This window comes from Neltuma alba, unplaced genomic scaffold (assembly GCF_004799145.2).
Source record: "Neltuma alba isolate B1F8T4 unplaced genomic scaffold, ASM479914v2 tig00013149_pilon, whole genome shotgun sequence".
In the NCBI taxonomy this organism is placed as follows: Eukaryota; Viridiplantae; Streptophyta; class Magnoliopsida; order Fabales; family Fabaceae; genus Neltuma; species Neltuma alba.
The window spans coordinates 170655-184780 of NW_021637462.1; the positions used below are offsets into that span (position 1 = coordinate 170655).

Below are 14126 nucleotides of genomic sequence, written 5' to 3' on the forward strand. Positions count from 1 at the left end.
AGGGATTGACGTGAATTATATATTTTGTACAGTCTCAGATAATTATTTTCATTGTCTTCGTGGTGAACTCGCACCCGTTCTTTTGCACGTGTTCTTCGCTGTCTTCACTTGGAGGCAGCATTACAACAATCCCGTCATGTATAAAATGCAAGAAAGGAAGGGCTGAACAAGTTTTAGCAGACACCAAACAGCAGAACAAGAGAAGAAACAAGACTGAGTTACATGTAAATTACAGATTGCTTGTCTTCCTTTAGCTGAAATATACCCTACTTAATTGAGTACAGGAATCAGGAAGTGTGGTTTTACAGGCGGCAAATTATATATAATCCTACATTTTATAATTAAGCAGGCAATAAGGCTATCATTGGCACTACATGGATGTTTTTAAGAGGTTTATAACTATGACCATTACTACAGTCTTCTCAGGGATCAGCATGGCTCGGAATATCATCTTCACTTGATTCACTTTCCTCTTCACTGATCTCATCCTCATCTCCACTCTCCTCATCAGCTGCAGAGTTTGTAATGTTTTCCTTCTTCGCATACCGCTCACAATACTCTGCCCCCAAAAATACACTTTATTATCTTTTATCATTAGCAAAATCGCTTCATCCACTCAAATCACAATTACAATATCTTTCACCCAATATTATTAACATATATATGAAGCAGTCTCAAGGATTCATTCTATAAAAATAAGAAAATTAGCCCTCTTCTTCTGCACCAAAAAAAAAAAAACAAAAGAAAAGAAAATTAGCCTCTTCTCCAGTCATGTTGGACAGGAGTGTTGCTTTATGCAACTTCCAAAGTGCTTGAAGAGAGAAATATACAAATTCATAAGACAGTCTTAGGCGTCAGTTTCTCGCTACAAGACAAATTGCAAGTCAAGTCGGTAAAGGACCCAAATCCAGACGGGTGCTGCCTAAGAAACAGCCAGTCAGGTATTAATTGAGGAATTCAATAGACTCTTTTTGGAGTTTCTATACTTGAAGATAGCTCGAGGCTCCTAGTTTTCTTTTTCTATTTCTTCTTTGTATAAGAGAAGTGTCCCTTAAAAACCATATGCTTACCCTTAACTTTTTGATCATACAACTTTCGATCCTTCATCATTAATGATGCTGCATCACCATTGAGAGGATCTGAAGGATTCGGATAGAGCAGCAGTTGCGGAAGAAACACTTCAAAGACATTCAAAAGATCTGGGGGGAAAAAACCAGGGTCATCTACTAGAAATAAATAGTAAAAGTGAATCAGATTAACTTTGCAATAAGTCACCAGTCAAGTGTATCGATATCAATAGATAGTAACTATGTCTGATTCTCATAACTTTAAGCAACAACAGCCTAGGATTGATAATTACCAAACATTGGACTCCATGATTGGTTAATAACATCCAGGCATACAGAGCCAGATCTGCAGTTACCAAAATTTTCAAAGGAGAGTAAGCATTAGCCCATGTGAACAAAAGCTTAAACATTTAAATCAGCAATTTGCTGCTATTACTTCAATAGAATTTCATTCCCATCCTCCACAAAGGTTACATTGAAAATACAGTGAAAAATACAGCTAGAGATTGCTTAACAGAATGCTCACAGCTCATCAACATTTGGGTGGAATATCTTGTTCACAAATCCAATGGAAGGTGATTTGTATGGATAAGCATCAGGAAGTTCAACACGAATTTTCCAGACTCCCCCCTCATAAAGACCTACAACAATCAGATTTGTCACGCATATTATACATCACAGAAAAAGCAGAAAGACTTCTCTAATGGTCTATGAACATGCAAAACAGCAAAACCCTTTAGTGATCAGTTAATCGACATATTTAAAGGTAAGACAAATCATTCAAATATTATGTAAGCACAAGTGCCAATAGATGGGTTAGGTCCCCCCCCCCCCGGGGGGTTCTGTCCTCTAAAAACAAGAGGTATATCCGCATCTGACAAGCATTTGATCATCAGGCAAATTTCAGGTTTATGCGTAGCATCATCAAATGTAAGACAAAGTAGTTTCAGAAATAGTACTTTCTTTTGGACCATGGAACTCCACGTTGAATTCATTAAGCCCATCATTTATTGTCTCCACAGTATAGTCACTCATCATCCTGGAAAAAAGGAATAAATATTTAAAAAGCATGACCAGGAAGATTTTCAAGGTCTCAATCAAATGCAAATATTTGCATATTCAAGTGTGTACAAATACAAACAAAGTGGGTAACATGGAATCTTTATAGTTTATACGAAGCACATGAACCTCAATTCCCCTGATAGATAGAACAGCACAAAATTTAAACCACGTGTCTGAGTAATTGCATATGCTTTTCTGCCCAATAACAGTAATGGCATTCTAATGCGGATTCTCTTAGCAGAGTCCCTCAAAAGATCCGACCTTTGTCCCTCAATTTTTGGCCTAAATAGATAAGCCTCATCCTTTTTAAACTGCATTATAAGTAAAACTATCTCATTCATCTTTCTGCTAGATGCTGCAATTAGAGGGGGGGGGGAGGCAAGAAAGAAACTTCAAAATACCCATGATCTCCTTCCCTATCCAAAATTTTCTCCTTATCTCTTATTTCAACATTCATTCGAACTTACGTCTCACAGTCCCAACTTGTCTATTGTGGTAATGGCTAGCAGCTTGAAATGCAGAATGCAGTTTGGCACAAGTCGAGAAATATATCGCAGAATGTAGACCATTGCAGGATGGAGAACAAATCAAGTTCACTCAATTATTATTCTAGCAATGCCTGAATATCATGCCAAGGTGCATTCACTCAATTATTAATTAGATTTGGTAATATAAAAATTACGATCAACTATGAAGAAAAGAATCAAGATTTAATTAAATTAGAAGTATATAACAATCAATTGATAATCAAACAGCCTGCTTACAGTTTCATTACATCCATTTCCCTTCTCTTACTTGGAGATGACATTCTGATTTGATCAAATAGCCCTTTTCAACCTGCTACAAGGACATTGAAGTTACTAGCAAAAATGAACATATATGAAATAGCCCCAAAACTTTCCCGTTGCAAGAACATCCAATGTGCAGTCGATAAGCCCAATATACATCCATAAAATTAAAAAGGGATAGGTGAACTTGTTGATATGATTCAATATATATCAGAATAATGCACTCAGTGGCCCAAAATATTCACAAGGTGCTGGTGTATGAGATCAACAAGCAGAAAATCCTAAGATCAATAAACCAAAGAATTTGTGATGCCAATAAGGAAAATCAACAGAGCTGTCCGTATTGGACCATGAAAAGAATCCACACTAGCAAAAATGAAGTAAAATATGAATAGCAAATAAACATTGTCACAGTCAAATATGATGGTTTAGTTGGGCCTATAGATTGATTGATTTATGTATAACCGTATAAACAAGCTGGCACCGTCATATCATTAAGAAACAGAGAAGACTTAATTTACAGAAGTTGAACCTGAGATAATTTACAGAACAGGACCTTGAATAAATCAAACCAATGATTTCCATTCTTTCAGAAGACAACTCAAAGTCTCAAACAAACATACCAAATATTTCCACACAGCCATAATTCAACAAATAGAGAATGCATTTGGCAAACCATCCGCACCAAGCTCAGCGCAACAAATAACTATCATCACATTCAAAACCTTTAAAGTGAAAAAAAAAGAAAGATGGGCGCTACATTATAGAACGAACAAAACATATAATGCCTAGAAGCTTCTCAAACTATATTCAAGAAATAAAAATGACTCCTGTGTCGTCCTAAAGCCAGTGACCACAATAGAAACCATTTAGGTCTTTATGTCCACTTCACAATTCCTATAAAATGACAGATATCACATCATATAATAGGAAGCAGGGAATTCATTAGAAACTCGACTACTGAACATTGTATTATGGTAATACAAACATGATATTATTATTAAAATTTGAGATAACAAACACTTGTTGATTCTTCATAGCAGTGAAAGACAATGATAATAGGCCCCAGGGAGAATGATTTATACTGCCTTTGCTCTTCAAAACAACATTGAACAATGCAAGAGCTTCATGAGCCACCAAAAATGACCAGGAAATAGCTATACATAGTGCGTGATCCTCAATGCGGCAAGTCAATACAGATTCAAGCTCAAAGTATAAATATTAAAATGTCGAAATTATCTCCAGACGACCTCCACGATTCCCAGCACAGAAGAAAACCCGGATATTCATGTTTTACTTTGATCAATTTCCCAGCAAGCGAGAGGGATAAAAGGGGGGGGGAATCGGATGAAGGAAAAAGGCATCGGCGTGTTGATCAATTACTAGCATTCCCAATACAGAATGCATTACCCCGTGTTGAGAAAATGAACGAACATAGAATCCGATGTAAAGATCTGCGGTCAACCCAGTTAACTAGAAAGGGGAAGCAATCGGACAACTATGCTTTAAATGCAAAGAGAAAAAGAACAGAAAATAAAAAGAGGAAAAATCGATTGAATCTTACAGCAGAGGCCAAAATTTCTGGGGAAGGAAAAATGAGGAATTTCCGGTGGCGTTTGACGATTGAGTTTGTGATGAAATGAAAGTGTGATTGGAAGAAATTACAAAAGTGAGATAGATAGAGGGAGTGGCTTTAAAAAAAGAAGCAGCAGGAAGGGATTAAAAGTTGAGGAGGAACACATATATAGGGGACTCGGGGTGATATTGATATAGCACTTCGCTGCAGGGGACAGAATATCGACGTGGCCCAGTGCACGTGTTCTTAAAGTGTTACGGAAACGTGGCATGCAAGTCTCGTGCTTTTCCATGTAATTAATTTTCTTTTTGATCAGTTTTCCATTTAATTAATAATTAATGCTCTTTCCGATGACACCAATTCCAAGAATTAAACTCCGCGTTTTACTAGTCCCTCCTCTTTAACTCACGTAAATAAAAATTAAAAAAAATTATCCAAAATATCCTTATCTCTAATAGAAAGAGAATAAAAAAATTAGTATAATAAAAAGAAAGAAAATGTGTAATGAATAGATATGATGGCTTAGAAAATTGAATAATAAATATATTGAATTAATATAAGTAATTATGAGGATAAAATAAAAAATTTACTACAAAATTTTTTTAGCTTATATTTAGAAAAAAAGAGAAGAATGATAGTTATTATTTATAAAAAAGGACAGAAGGAGTACATCTAAAGAGTAATCAAGAAATTAATCTGTAACTATTTTCACCTGATTTTCTAAAACTTTTTATCACGTTATTACAGTTTAGAGTAAAATATTCAAACTACTTTTCTAGTTTACATCAATTATACAGATTTTCTCTTCTTCTTTTTTGGCTAAAGTATTGGAGGCAATCCTATTAGAGGTACTATCAGATATTAGATATAGGTGTCTCTCCCAACAGAGATTCGAACATTAGTTTGTCACGTTGTGTAATTTAAAAACATACAATTTAATCCAACTAATTAACACCAATAGAAATATTTTAAAAAGATTCTAAAAATATTATTTTTAGCTTAAATTTATATTATAATAAATTTTATTTATTATTTTACCTTTTATTATAATAAATTTCTAAATTATATTTTTTCAATTACATGAATTTTATGTAGTTAAGACAAATATAAAAACTTAATTAAAAATCTAATTAATTTTTTTAATATATATATGCATTTGATTGAATATGTTTATAAATTTTTATAAGAAAGGTGTGTTTAAAAGTTTGAATTATAAACTTAAAATAATTTATAAAAAATTTTAAACTTATATCATTTAAACTTTACAATAAATAAAACTTATGTATTTGAAATATGTTTTTATAATTTAAAAAAATCAAAGTAAATAATTTTCAATGAATGCAACAAAATTAAAATTATAAAATTTGATGACTTAAATCAAAATCAATAAATTTTATAACATATTAAAAATTTTAAAAATATATGTATCATGATTATTTTTTAAATGTTATAAAAAATATTTTTAGAAAATATAAATGTCTAAATAATTATTAAATTAAAAAGGACATAAAAAATAATTTAAACTCAAATTTAGCGGTTAACTAACGATTTGACTAGATAAAAATAGAATTTTAAATACAAGAAAAAAATATTTGTGTAACTTATATTTTAATTTTAAATTAGGTTTATATACATTTTTAAAATAGAACAGAAATTTCTATAATTGAAATAAAATAAAAAAGTATTTGGTGTAATTTACAAAAAAAAATCATTGATGAAGGAAAAAATTAAAAGAAGAAGATGAGGAAAGAAATGAGTGGCATCCAAACAGGGATCTTCTTAGGGTGTGTTTGGATGAAACCAAACCGTGGTTTGAAAAAGTGATTCTGGAGAATAGATTTTGGGGAGAATAGATTCTGTGAAGAATATATTTTGTAAAAAAGTGATTCTGAGAAGTGAGAGTGTTTGGATAGTTGTTATCAGAAACACTTTTTATATACAAATTACTAAAAAGAAGACATAAGTTAATATGATAATTACAGAAAAAATAGATTTTATGATATATTTTAATTTGAAGGAATAAAATTGTTAATAATATATTTTTTACCAACATAATTAATAATACATAAGATAATATAATTAATAAATAATTAATGTGTATATATATTTATAAAATATAAGATTAAATATGTTTATCAAAAAATATGTTTATAAAAAAAATAACAAAATACATATCATATAGACTCTCACACTCTCCCTTTTTTCTCCAAAAGCAAAAAAATTTTGCTTTTTCCAAAACCATGGTTTTGGAGCCAAAACCATGGTTTTGATTTTTAGAGGGGGTATTTGGGTGATTGACACCCCAAACCATGGTTTAGGGTGTCACCCAAACACACCCTTAGAGAGATTTATCAAGTGGCCGATGCCAGTAGGTGGAGCTGGATATATCACATGGGTAGTTAGGTGCAAGTTGCAACATACACACCATTTTTTTTTTTTTGAGCTGATGCAACATACACACTTAATAACTAGCTTTGTTTTTTTTTATTTCAACCTTCACTTTTTATTAGTATAAATTAATTGTACACAAAAATAAAAAACTAAAAATCGAAGTTTTTCTAAAGCGTTTAAAACAAAACATGATGCAATAATTCCCCATATCACATGAGACTTACATGTATATTAAAAAAAAAAACGTATAATTCGCAAATTATATCAAAAAGTCTCACTCGTCCAAGCCATGAGATTCACAGGTCCGATAGGAGACGGTAAGAAACTGAGCTCCTCGGCGGAAGATTGGTGACAGTGTTCCTCAGCGGCAGGAGATTCACTTTGCCAGAGCTCAAATGGGGTTCAAGCACTTGTTGTTGGAATCGATTCCATTTGTAGCCATGGTGATGGTGGAGTGCTTGGATGTGGGAATGACCACATTAAGTAAAGCAGCCATGTCCAGAGGAATGAGCCACTTCGTCTTCGTCGTCTACTCAAACGCTCTTGCCTCTGCCATACTCCTCCCTTCTTCTTTCATCTTCAGCAGGTTCATCCTTCTTTCCCCTTTCGTTCTTTCTCTGAATTCCTAATCACAACTCCCCATCACTGCCATCTCTTCTTCACTTAATTGCAGAAAAAATAGGCCTCCACTTTCTCTCTCGCTTCTTTGCAAATTCTTCCTCCTCAGTCTTGTTGGGTATGTAACTAATTGCAGCTATTTTGTTGGATTTCTTTTTTTTCGTAGTTCTTATCTTGGAAAACGGTATATAGAATTGAATTTTGACTTCTGGGCTCTTTTTATATATATATATATATATATATATATATATATATATATAGGATAACTGTGATGCAGAATTGTGTTTTCACTGGTATAAGCTACAGCTCGCCCACTCTTGGATCTGCTATGAGCAACTTGGTTCCAGCGTTCACTTTTGTGCTCGCTGTCATCTTCAGGTAACTCTGATTTTTATCTTATTATCTATAGAGTTTGCAGGCATTGGATTTGATGAAATCTATGTTGTCACAAGCAGCATCAAAGCTAAAATGAAATTTCATAATCTAGATTCTTGAACTGCAAGATATACGGGGTATTTGACCTGTGTTAAAATCATTCAAGGATGGAGAAGTTAGATATTAGAAGCACAAAGAGCCAGATGAAAATCTTGGGCACGCTGGTGTCCATCTCAGGAGCATTAATCGTGACCCTTTACAAGGGAGCTTCCATCGGCAAATCTCCAAATGATTCCCCTGAAAATCCTTCTCAATCCTTGTTGGAGCAAACAAACAACTGGGTGATTGGGGGTCTCTTCCTCGCAACAGCTGGTTTATCTCTTGCAGTCTGGAGCATTTCTCAGGTGATACATATTACTTATCGGTGACGATGATGATGAGTGTTGAGGTTTTAGATTCTGATTTAGTTGAATGAACATATTTGCAGGCGGCAATTCTGAGAGGATATCCATCTGAGCTGACCATTGTGGCCTTTTATTGCCTCTTTGGAACAATCCAATGCAGCATACTCTCTCTAATAGTAGTCAGAGATCCCAATGCATGGACACTTGGACCTGACATTGAACTTATCTCCATTATCTATTCAGTAAGCTTCTACCAGCGGCACCCAAAAAATAATAACGTTGATATCACAGAAAACACATGAAGCTTTGAATTGGCGAACAGTTCAAAATTTTTCTTGTCACGTTGATATCAGGTTATCTGATATTCTGATAACAAATGGTTAAAATGTGACTTGAGTTTCCCCTTTGCCGTTTGACTTATTTCTGTGCGGAACACCAATACCAGATAACCTTTTTGCAGGCGATTTTTGGGAGTGTGGTGACATTTTCTGTGCTGACATGGTGCATCCACAAGAAAGGACCTGTATTTGTGGCCCTGTTCAAGCCTGTGGGGATTGCAATTGCTGCATTGATGGGTGTGGCCTTCCTTGGGGACACACTCTACGTTGGCAGGTACCTTGTTCTTTCTTCCTCGTAAACTCATAATCATTGTGTCTGCCTTCATTTGGCGATCTGTTTATGTTTCTCCACTACTCATTTTGCAGCATTATTGGAGCCGTAATAATTGTGATCGGATTCTACACAGTATTGTGGGCACAATCCAAAGAGGAAAATCAGAAGTCAAATAAAGTTCACAAGCAACTATCCCCATCGTCATCACAAAGGAGACCTCTGCTAGAAAGTCATCTTGATGAAGCAAATATTTTAGCATAATCATTGTCTTCTGCTTATTCCACGATACGGACAGAATAAGACAATATTTCAGTATAACCGCTTCCTGATATGAAAGTGCCTTCTTCTTAAAACACTATTTTTGCAAGTAATGGCCGACAGAAAAAGACACGCACGCTAGAACTCGATGAACTTTCTTTACAATGCTCTGTTTCCTCAAAATCTAAAGGAAAATACTCAATCGCATCGCACCATCCATACATAAACCAGAGAAGCCATATATCTTTAAAATCTTATAACTAAGAGGCTGCCGTTGAGAGCAGCGGCCGTGATAATCATTATGCTGATAATCATGAAATTTACAAGGTAAAGTTACGTGCAAATCAGCAAATGTTAAATTAAATTATGTAACAAAAAATATTTTGATGGGATATAGGTTATAAAACAAACCCAAGCATCCATTATCCCTGATCCCATCATATTTACTATGAAGAAAATTATTTCTCATGAATTGATGAAAAGCTGTTGCTTCATGTAGGTGATTGAGGCATGTTTCATGCCTGAGTCTCATTTTTCTATATACTGGCCTTACAAGGTTTAAAGGCACCGCACGCCTATTTCATTTACACGAATTGTTAAAACATCATCAATCACAGCCAACACGGTATTAAAATCTCAGACTATACATTTTTTAACTATTATCACAAAATTTGTAATTAACAAAAAAAAAATCATTAATGTACAAGCCATCAAATAGGACCTTGCCGTCAGTCACTAGCATACTAATAAAAAAATTTGTCCTAATAAATATATGAATAATTTAATAGACTAAGAAACAATGTTGAAAAGCAAAATAGACAAAATTAATTTACGTTGGTTAGGTGCGCTTCCATGTAATTCGGCGTGTTTTCAGTTTCCCCAAGATGAGGGGAAAAAGTTGGGGCAGTGGGGAGTAAATGAGTGTGAGAACCATGTGAACTCTTGCCTCTCCCCGCTTTTTCATCCGAGTCTATCAGAAGCTCCAACCTGTAAAATCCAGCAAAAACTCCCTTTTGGCTTTCTGTTTGTTTTCTCTGTAAAATTATTCTGAGAGCTTCCTCTTTTGTTGCTTTCAAGTTAAAATGGCTGCGAGTAATTCAAAGTTCATCAAATGCGTCACTGTTGGAGACGGAGCTGTGGGGAAGACCTGCATGCTTATGTGCTATACCAGCAATAGATTCCCAACTGTATGTCTCCTTTCTCTTGTTTTTGTCGAGATCAATTCCAGTCTTCGACTTTTTGTTGTTCATTACTACTTTTTGGTTCTTAATATGTATAAGAGTCCTGAATTTTCAGCTGTCTGGTAGATCATTATAATTTGATAAAGGAAATTTCTTTTTATGTACGTAATACTTAGCGAATTGGGAGAAGAGGGTTTGCTTTTAATTCTGATGAGAAAATGAAGGCTAGAAACCCAATTGTCCGGTAGATTTGATTACTGCTTGTGTTAAATCATTCTCTGCTTGTGTATTGGACTCTAATTTTGGTTTTCAAGCTTGCTTGGGGTTGATCCTCAGGACTATATCCCGACGGTGTTCGATAATTTCAGTGCAAATGTGGTCGTTGAGGGCACAACCGTCAATTTAGGCCTCTGGGACACTGCTGGTATATATCTACTGAGATTCCTTGTAGTTTCGATCATACCAACTGAAGAACCTTAGTCGAGAATATAATTCTCACTATTAATATTCCAGATTTTTATTTCTCAAAATGGGAAAAAAATTTAATGTCCCTTTTTTTTTTTTTTTGGGCAGGGCAAGAGGATTACAACAGATTGAGGCCTTTGAGCTATAGAGGAGCAGATGTTTTTGTCTTGGCTTTCTCTTTAGTTAGTCGTGCAAGCTACGAGAACATACTGAAGAAGGTGGGTTTTCTATCATGATTCTTTGACGTCAATCGGGGATTTCTCTTTCATTCTCTTACTTGAATGCACTTTTCAGTGGATCCCGGAACTACAGCATTTTGCCCCTGGCGTTCCAGTGGTATTAGTAGGTACCAAACTGGGTAAGTCGTGGAGCACTTTCTAAATGCTTGTTCTAGTCCGATGCTGCTTGGTCTTTTGATTATAAGATTTCCTTTGTATAAACAACTGTCCCGTTATTAATATTACAGCAAAGAACTAGGTCGGTACAAGTAAATTCTCTATTGACTATTGTCATATTGGGTCCGGTATGAAAATTCTATTAGCTCATAGAAAGTCTTGATGTTATGCTATCCGAAAAAAAAAAGTCTTGATGTTAGGGAGAACTGGATAAGCCTCATACAAATTTTAAGAGCAAATTTAATGAATAAATTTCAGTTAGGCTTTATTATGCAAAATGTTGACTGTCAGGTGTCAACAGAGACGTCAAACAATAGCACAGCATGTAAGTTCTTTTGAGAGATGCTGTTTTAGGATTAAGAAATAGAACAATAAAATTTGCCAATCATCAATCTGGTTAGCTCCTTAATTTGGGGCTGATTCGGCTATTAAGTTGGAGAGCTTCATTTGTCACTTTCTGAAGAAACGTCACTTCTTGTAGAAGAATCTGTTCTGAAAGGAACCTTATCTAATATTGTAACTTAAAGCTTTTGTTTTAACTTGTTTGATGCAAGCAATAACAATAGCAATAGCAAATAAGCATACCTGAAAGAAATGATCAAACAACGAACCTATCAATTTGTGTATTATTTTTGTTTTTGCACATTGATCAATGATTTTAAGTATTGTGTGTGTTGAGTTCTGCAAGAATTAATGCATGCTTTCTAATGAGCATGCAGATCTCCGAGAAGATAAGTACTATCTGGCTGATCATCCTGGTCTAGTGCCTGTGACTACTGAGCAGGTGTAATATCTCCCCCTTTTAGTTGTTCAACATCATTCAATTGTCAAAACTACCTGTCCTTGATGCTACAAGTCTTTAATTCATAACAGGGTGAGGAACTCCGTAAACAAATTGGAGCTACCTATTACATAGAGTGCAGCTCAAAGACTCAGCAGGTATGTTATGTTAGCATTTTATTCTAACAATGCTCAAATATCTCAATTCTCAAGTACAGCATAGATAAATATGTGCGTGGAAAATACTTTGTCAGTTATTCACTGGGGCTATATTGTTGTCTGGACCATAGGTGGGCCCCTGTATGTTTCTCAGGCCTCAGGAAAGCTTAGTTAGAGACAACATACAGAAGGTGCTAGTTCACCTTAGTGTTTGCTTAGGAAGACGAGGCTATCGGTCCTGGTTGTGAATGAGCTCATTCGGCGACAAGATGTTATAAATTAACAAGAATTGATGCTAAATGATGTTTTGAATACCTGTGTCTCAGTGGTCATCATTCTCGGCAGATGAATATCACTATTTAAAAATTTTTGCTGCAAATGTACGTTAATGACTTAATTCCTGAATCAATTACAGAACGTCAAGGCGGTGTTTGATGCTGCGATCAAGATGGTGATCAAGCCTCCTCAAAAACAGAACGAGAAGAAGAAGAAACCACGTGGAGGATGTCTGCTGTAAGTGCCTTTTTTCCGTTCATTATTTTACATTTCTGTTTTCTGAAGTTGTCTCTTTCTGTATGCCATGTTGTGGTTTTGTTGCCATTCCAATGTAGTAGCAATATATATATATGAGATTATAACTAGATTTAGGTTTTAAATAGTGTTAATCTCCATGCTCATTGCGTATGATGGGTGGAATGGTTTCTCTGAAATTGCAGAAACCTTTGGTGTGGAAGCAATCATGTTTCGTCATGAATGGAGGCTGTCGTCAAGAGTTCAAGGAGAGGATTTTTAGTTGCTGTATAGCTTCTCACATTTGGCTTTGTTTAAATTCCTAGATAGGTTAAGACGCCACGAGGGGCAATACCAAATTTGTAACTTACAAAAAGAAAACGACATTCGATTTCCTTTTTTTTTTTAATACTTTGTTTTGGTTTGTAAGTCTTTCACTTCTGTTTGTAAAGCTCGACCATGTTTTATACGAGTGATGGTGTACAACCGAACACAGGCGATAACAATAGAGGAAAATAGTTGCTCACTCTTGTTTTTTTTTTTTTCCCTAGTTAATAATAATAAATAATCGTTTGGGTTGGCTGAAGTTGGCTGATGTTGTTACTAAAAGTAAGAATCTAAAGCTCTGTTTGGTATAAAGTATTGAAAATGAAAGATATGAATTGGGATTGAAATTGAGAAAATAGTGCTTAGTATGATAAGTTGCTTCTTACATGGAATTAGATAAATCCATGTACATGGGATTAAGAAATACCATGTGGGGAGGTGGCATTCCTTGGTCTTACTTTCATGAGTTTGTCTAATCTCATATAAAAAGTAATTACTCATATTAAAGAATTTTTTATTGATTTTTTTAAATTACAATCGTAGTCCATATCTTTCATTTTTAATGCTTCGTACCAAACGGGATTGAAGAGTATCGTTCGGCCTAAGAAAAGGTCAGAGACAAACATGGTCGTGGGTTGTGGCTCGGGGTTACCAAGTACTTGGACTGATATGTGGGCCATTTCCATGGAAGCCCATTACAAAAATAAAAAATAAAAAAGAAGTTGCAGGCTCAGGTTGCCTCATTTATACAGAACATCATGAAGATGTACATCCACTACAATTTTAAAAGGAAGTTTTTAATTATGTTTTTCATATTAATAATTATTGCTAAAAACATGATAATATGTTTTACATATAGATCATAGATGCAAGTTTTTCACATGAATGGAGCTTATATTTTTGGAAAATTGAGGGAAGCAATCTGAGGAAGGCTATTTTTAGATTAAAATTGAAATGATCATTACTCTCTCTTTGTTTTTTATTTTTAAGTTGACAAAATTTGGAAGGAAGAGCGTCTCAAAAAAATAGTAACAAAAACTAAGAACCGAAAGTGAGAGACGGAATAATGAGGATATAATTGAAGTAGGAATGCATGGGCAATGATATGAACATGCATGTTCATCTGATTTTGTGAGGCACACGACACAGTTCATACGT

General features: G+C 34.6%; 3 protein-coding genes across 10 annotated transcripts; 2 read left to right on the top strand and 1 right to left on the bottom strand.

The window, feature by feature from the left end:
• Positions 1 to 182: 182 nt before the first annotated feature.
• LOC114734838 (ubiquitin-conjugating enzyme E2 4) lies at positions 183 to 4640 on the bottom strand. 5 transcript variants are annotated; one of them, XM_028922486.1, is made up of 7 exons: positions 4482 to 4635; positions 2894 to 2966; positions 2027 to 2106; positions 1594 to 1708; positions 1361 to 1413; positions 1071 to 1199; positions 183 to 559 (listed from the first exon to the last, which is right to left on the bottom strand). In XM_028922486.1, the coding sequence occupies exons 2-7, from the start codon at positions 2935 to 2937 to the stop codon at positions 423 to 425; spliced, it is 558 nt and encodes a 185-aa protein (XP_028778319.1). In that variant the 5' UTR covers positions 2938 to 2966; positions 4482 to 4635; the 3' UTR covers positions 183 to 422. The 5 variants fall into 5 exon arrangements, with proteins under 5 accessions (XP_028778319.1, XP_028778322.1, XP_028778320.1 ...); XM_028922489.1 differs by having other exon boundaries at positions 2894 to 2969; XM_028922487.1 differs by having other exon boundaries at positions 4477 to 4635.
• A 2532-nt stretch (positions 4641 to 7172) lies between these two features.
• On the top strand, positions 7173 to 9292 carry LOC114734845 (WAT1-related protein At3g28050). The gene is made up of 7 exons (XM_028922494.1): positions 7173 to 7470; positions 7558 to 7620; positions 7764 to 7880; positions 8044 to 8281; positions 8365 to 8523; positions 8742 to 8893; positions 8986 to 9292. Exons 1-7 carry the CDS (start codon positions 7280 to 7282, stop codon positions 9152 to 9154), a joined length of 1089 nt encoding a protein of 362 aa, XP_028778327.1. The 5' UTR covers positions 7173 to 7279; the 3' UTR covers positions 9155 to 9292.
• A 717-nt stretch (positions 9293 to 10009) lies between these two features.
• Positions 10010 to 13169, top strand: LOC114734868 (rac-like GTP-binding protein ARAC8). Of its 4 annotated transcripts, XM_028922519.1 has the most exons (10): positions 10014 to 10140; positions 10229 to 10338; positions 10669 to 10756; positions 10906 to 11015; positions 11092 to 11155; positions 11912 to 11976; positions 12066 to 12131; positions 12263 to 12322; positions 12547 to 12644; positions 12848 to 13169. In XM_028922519.1, the coding sequence occupies exons 2-10, from the start codon at positions 10234 to 10236 to the stop codon at positions 12882 to 12884; spliced, it is 693 nt and encodes a 230-aa protein (XP_028778352.1). In that variant the 5' UTR covers positions 10014 to 10140; positions 10229 to 10233; the 3' UTR covers positions 12885 to 13169. The 4 variants fall into 4 exon arrangements, with proteins under 4 accessions (XP_028778353.1, XP_028778351.1, XP_028778352.1 ...); XM_028922520.1 differs by having other exon boundaries at positions 10010 to 10338; positions 11110 to 11155; XM_028922518.1 differs by having other exon boundaries at positions 10013 to 10338.
• Positions 13170 to 14126: the final 957 nt, after the last annotated feature.

What these genes read in the sequence shown, in the direction of transcription:
- LOC114734845 (XM_028922494.1), top strand. Translation starts at nt 7,280, where the DNA reads ATGGGGTTCAAGCACTTGTTGTTGGAATCGATTCCATTTGTAGCCATG. An exon ending in CAGTCTGGAGCATTTCTCAG is followed by an intron (nt 8,282 to 8,364) that starts GTGATACATATT and finishes ACATATTTGCAG; the next exon opens with GCGGCAATTCTGAGAGGATA. An exon ending in GACACACTCTACGTTGGCAG is followed by an intron (nt 8,894 to 8,985) that starts GTACCTTGTTCT and finishes CTCATTTTGCAG; the next exon opens with CATTATTGGAGCCGTAATAA.
- LOC114734868 (XM_028922518.1), top strand. Translation starts at nt 10,234, where the DNA reads ATGGCTGCGAGTAATTCAAAGTTCATCAAATGCGTCACTGTTGGAGAC. An exon ending in AGGCCTCTGGGACACTGCTG is followed by an intron (nt 10,757 to 10,905) that starts GTATATATCTAC and finishes TTTTTTGGGCAG; the next exon opens with GGCAAGAGGATTACAACAGA. An exon ending in GCAGCTCAAAGACTCAGCAG is followed by an intron (nt 12,132 to 12,262) that starts GTATGTTATGTT and finishes TCTGGACCATAG; the next exon opens with GTGGGCCCCTGTATGTTTCT.
- LOC114734838 (XM_028922486.1), bottom strand. Translation starts at nt 2,937, where the DNA reads ATGTCATCTCCAAGTAAGAGAAGGGAAATGGATGTAATGAAACT. An exon ending in GTTCCATGGTCCAAAAGAAA is followed by an intron (nt 1,709 to 2,026) that starts GTACTATTTCTG and finishes TGATTGTTGTAG; the next exon opens with GTCTTTATGAGGGGGGAGTC. An exon ending in GTATGATCAAAAAGTTAAGG is followed by an intron (nt 560 to 1,070) that starts GTAAGCATATGG and finishes TTTTGGGGGCAG; the next exon opens with AGTATTGTGAGCGGTATGCG.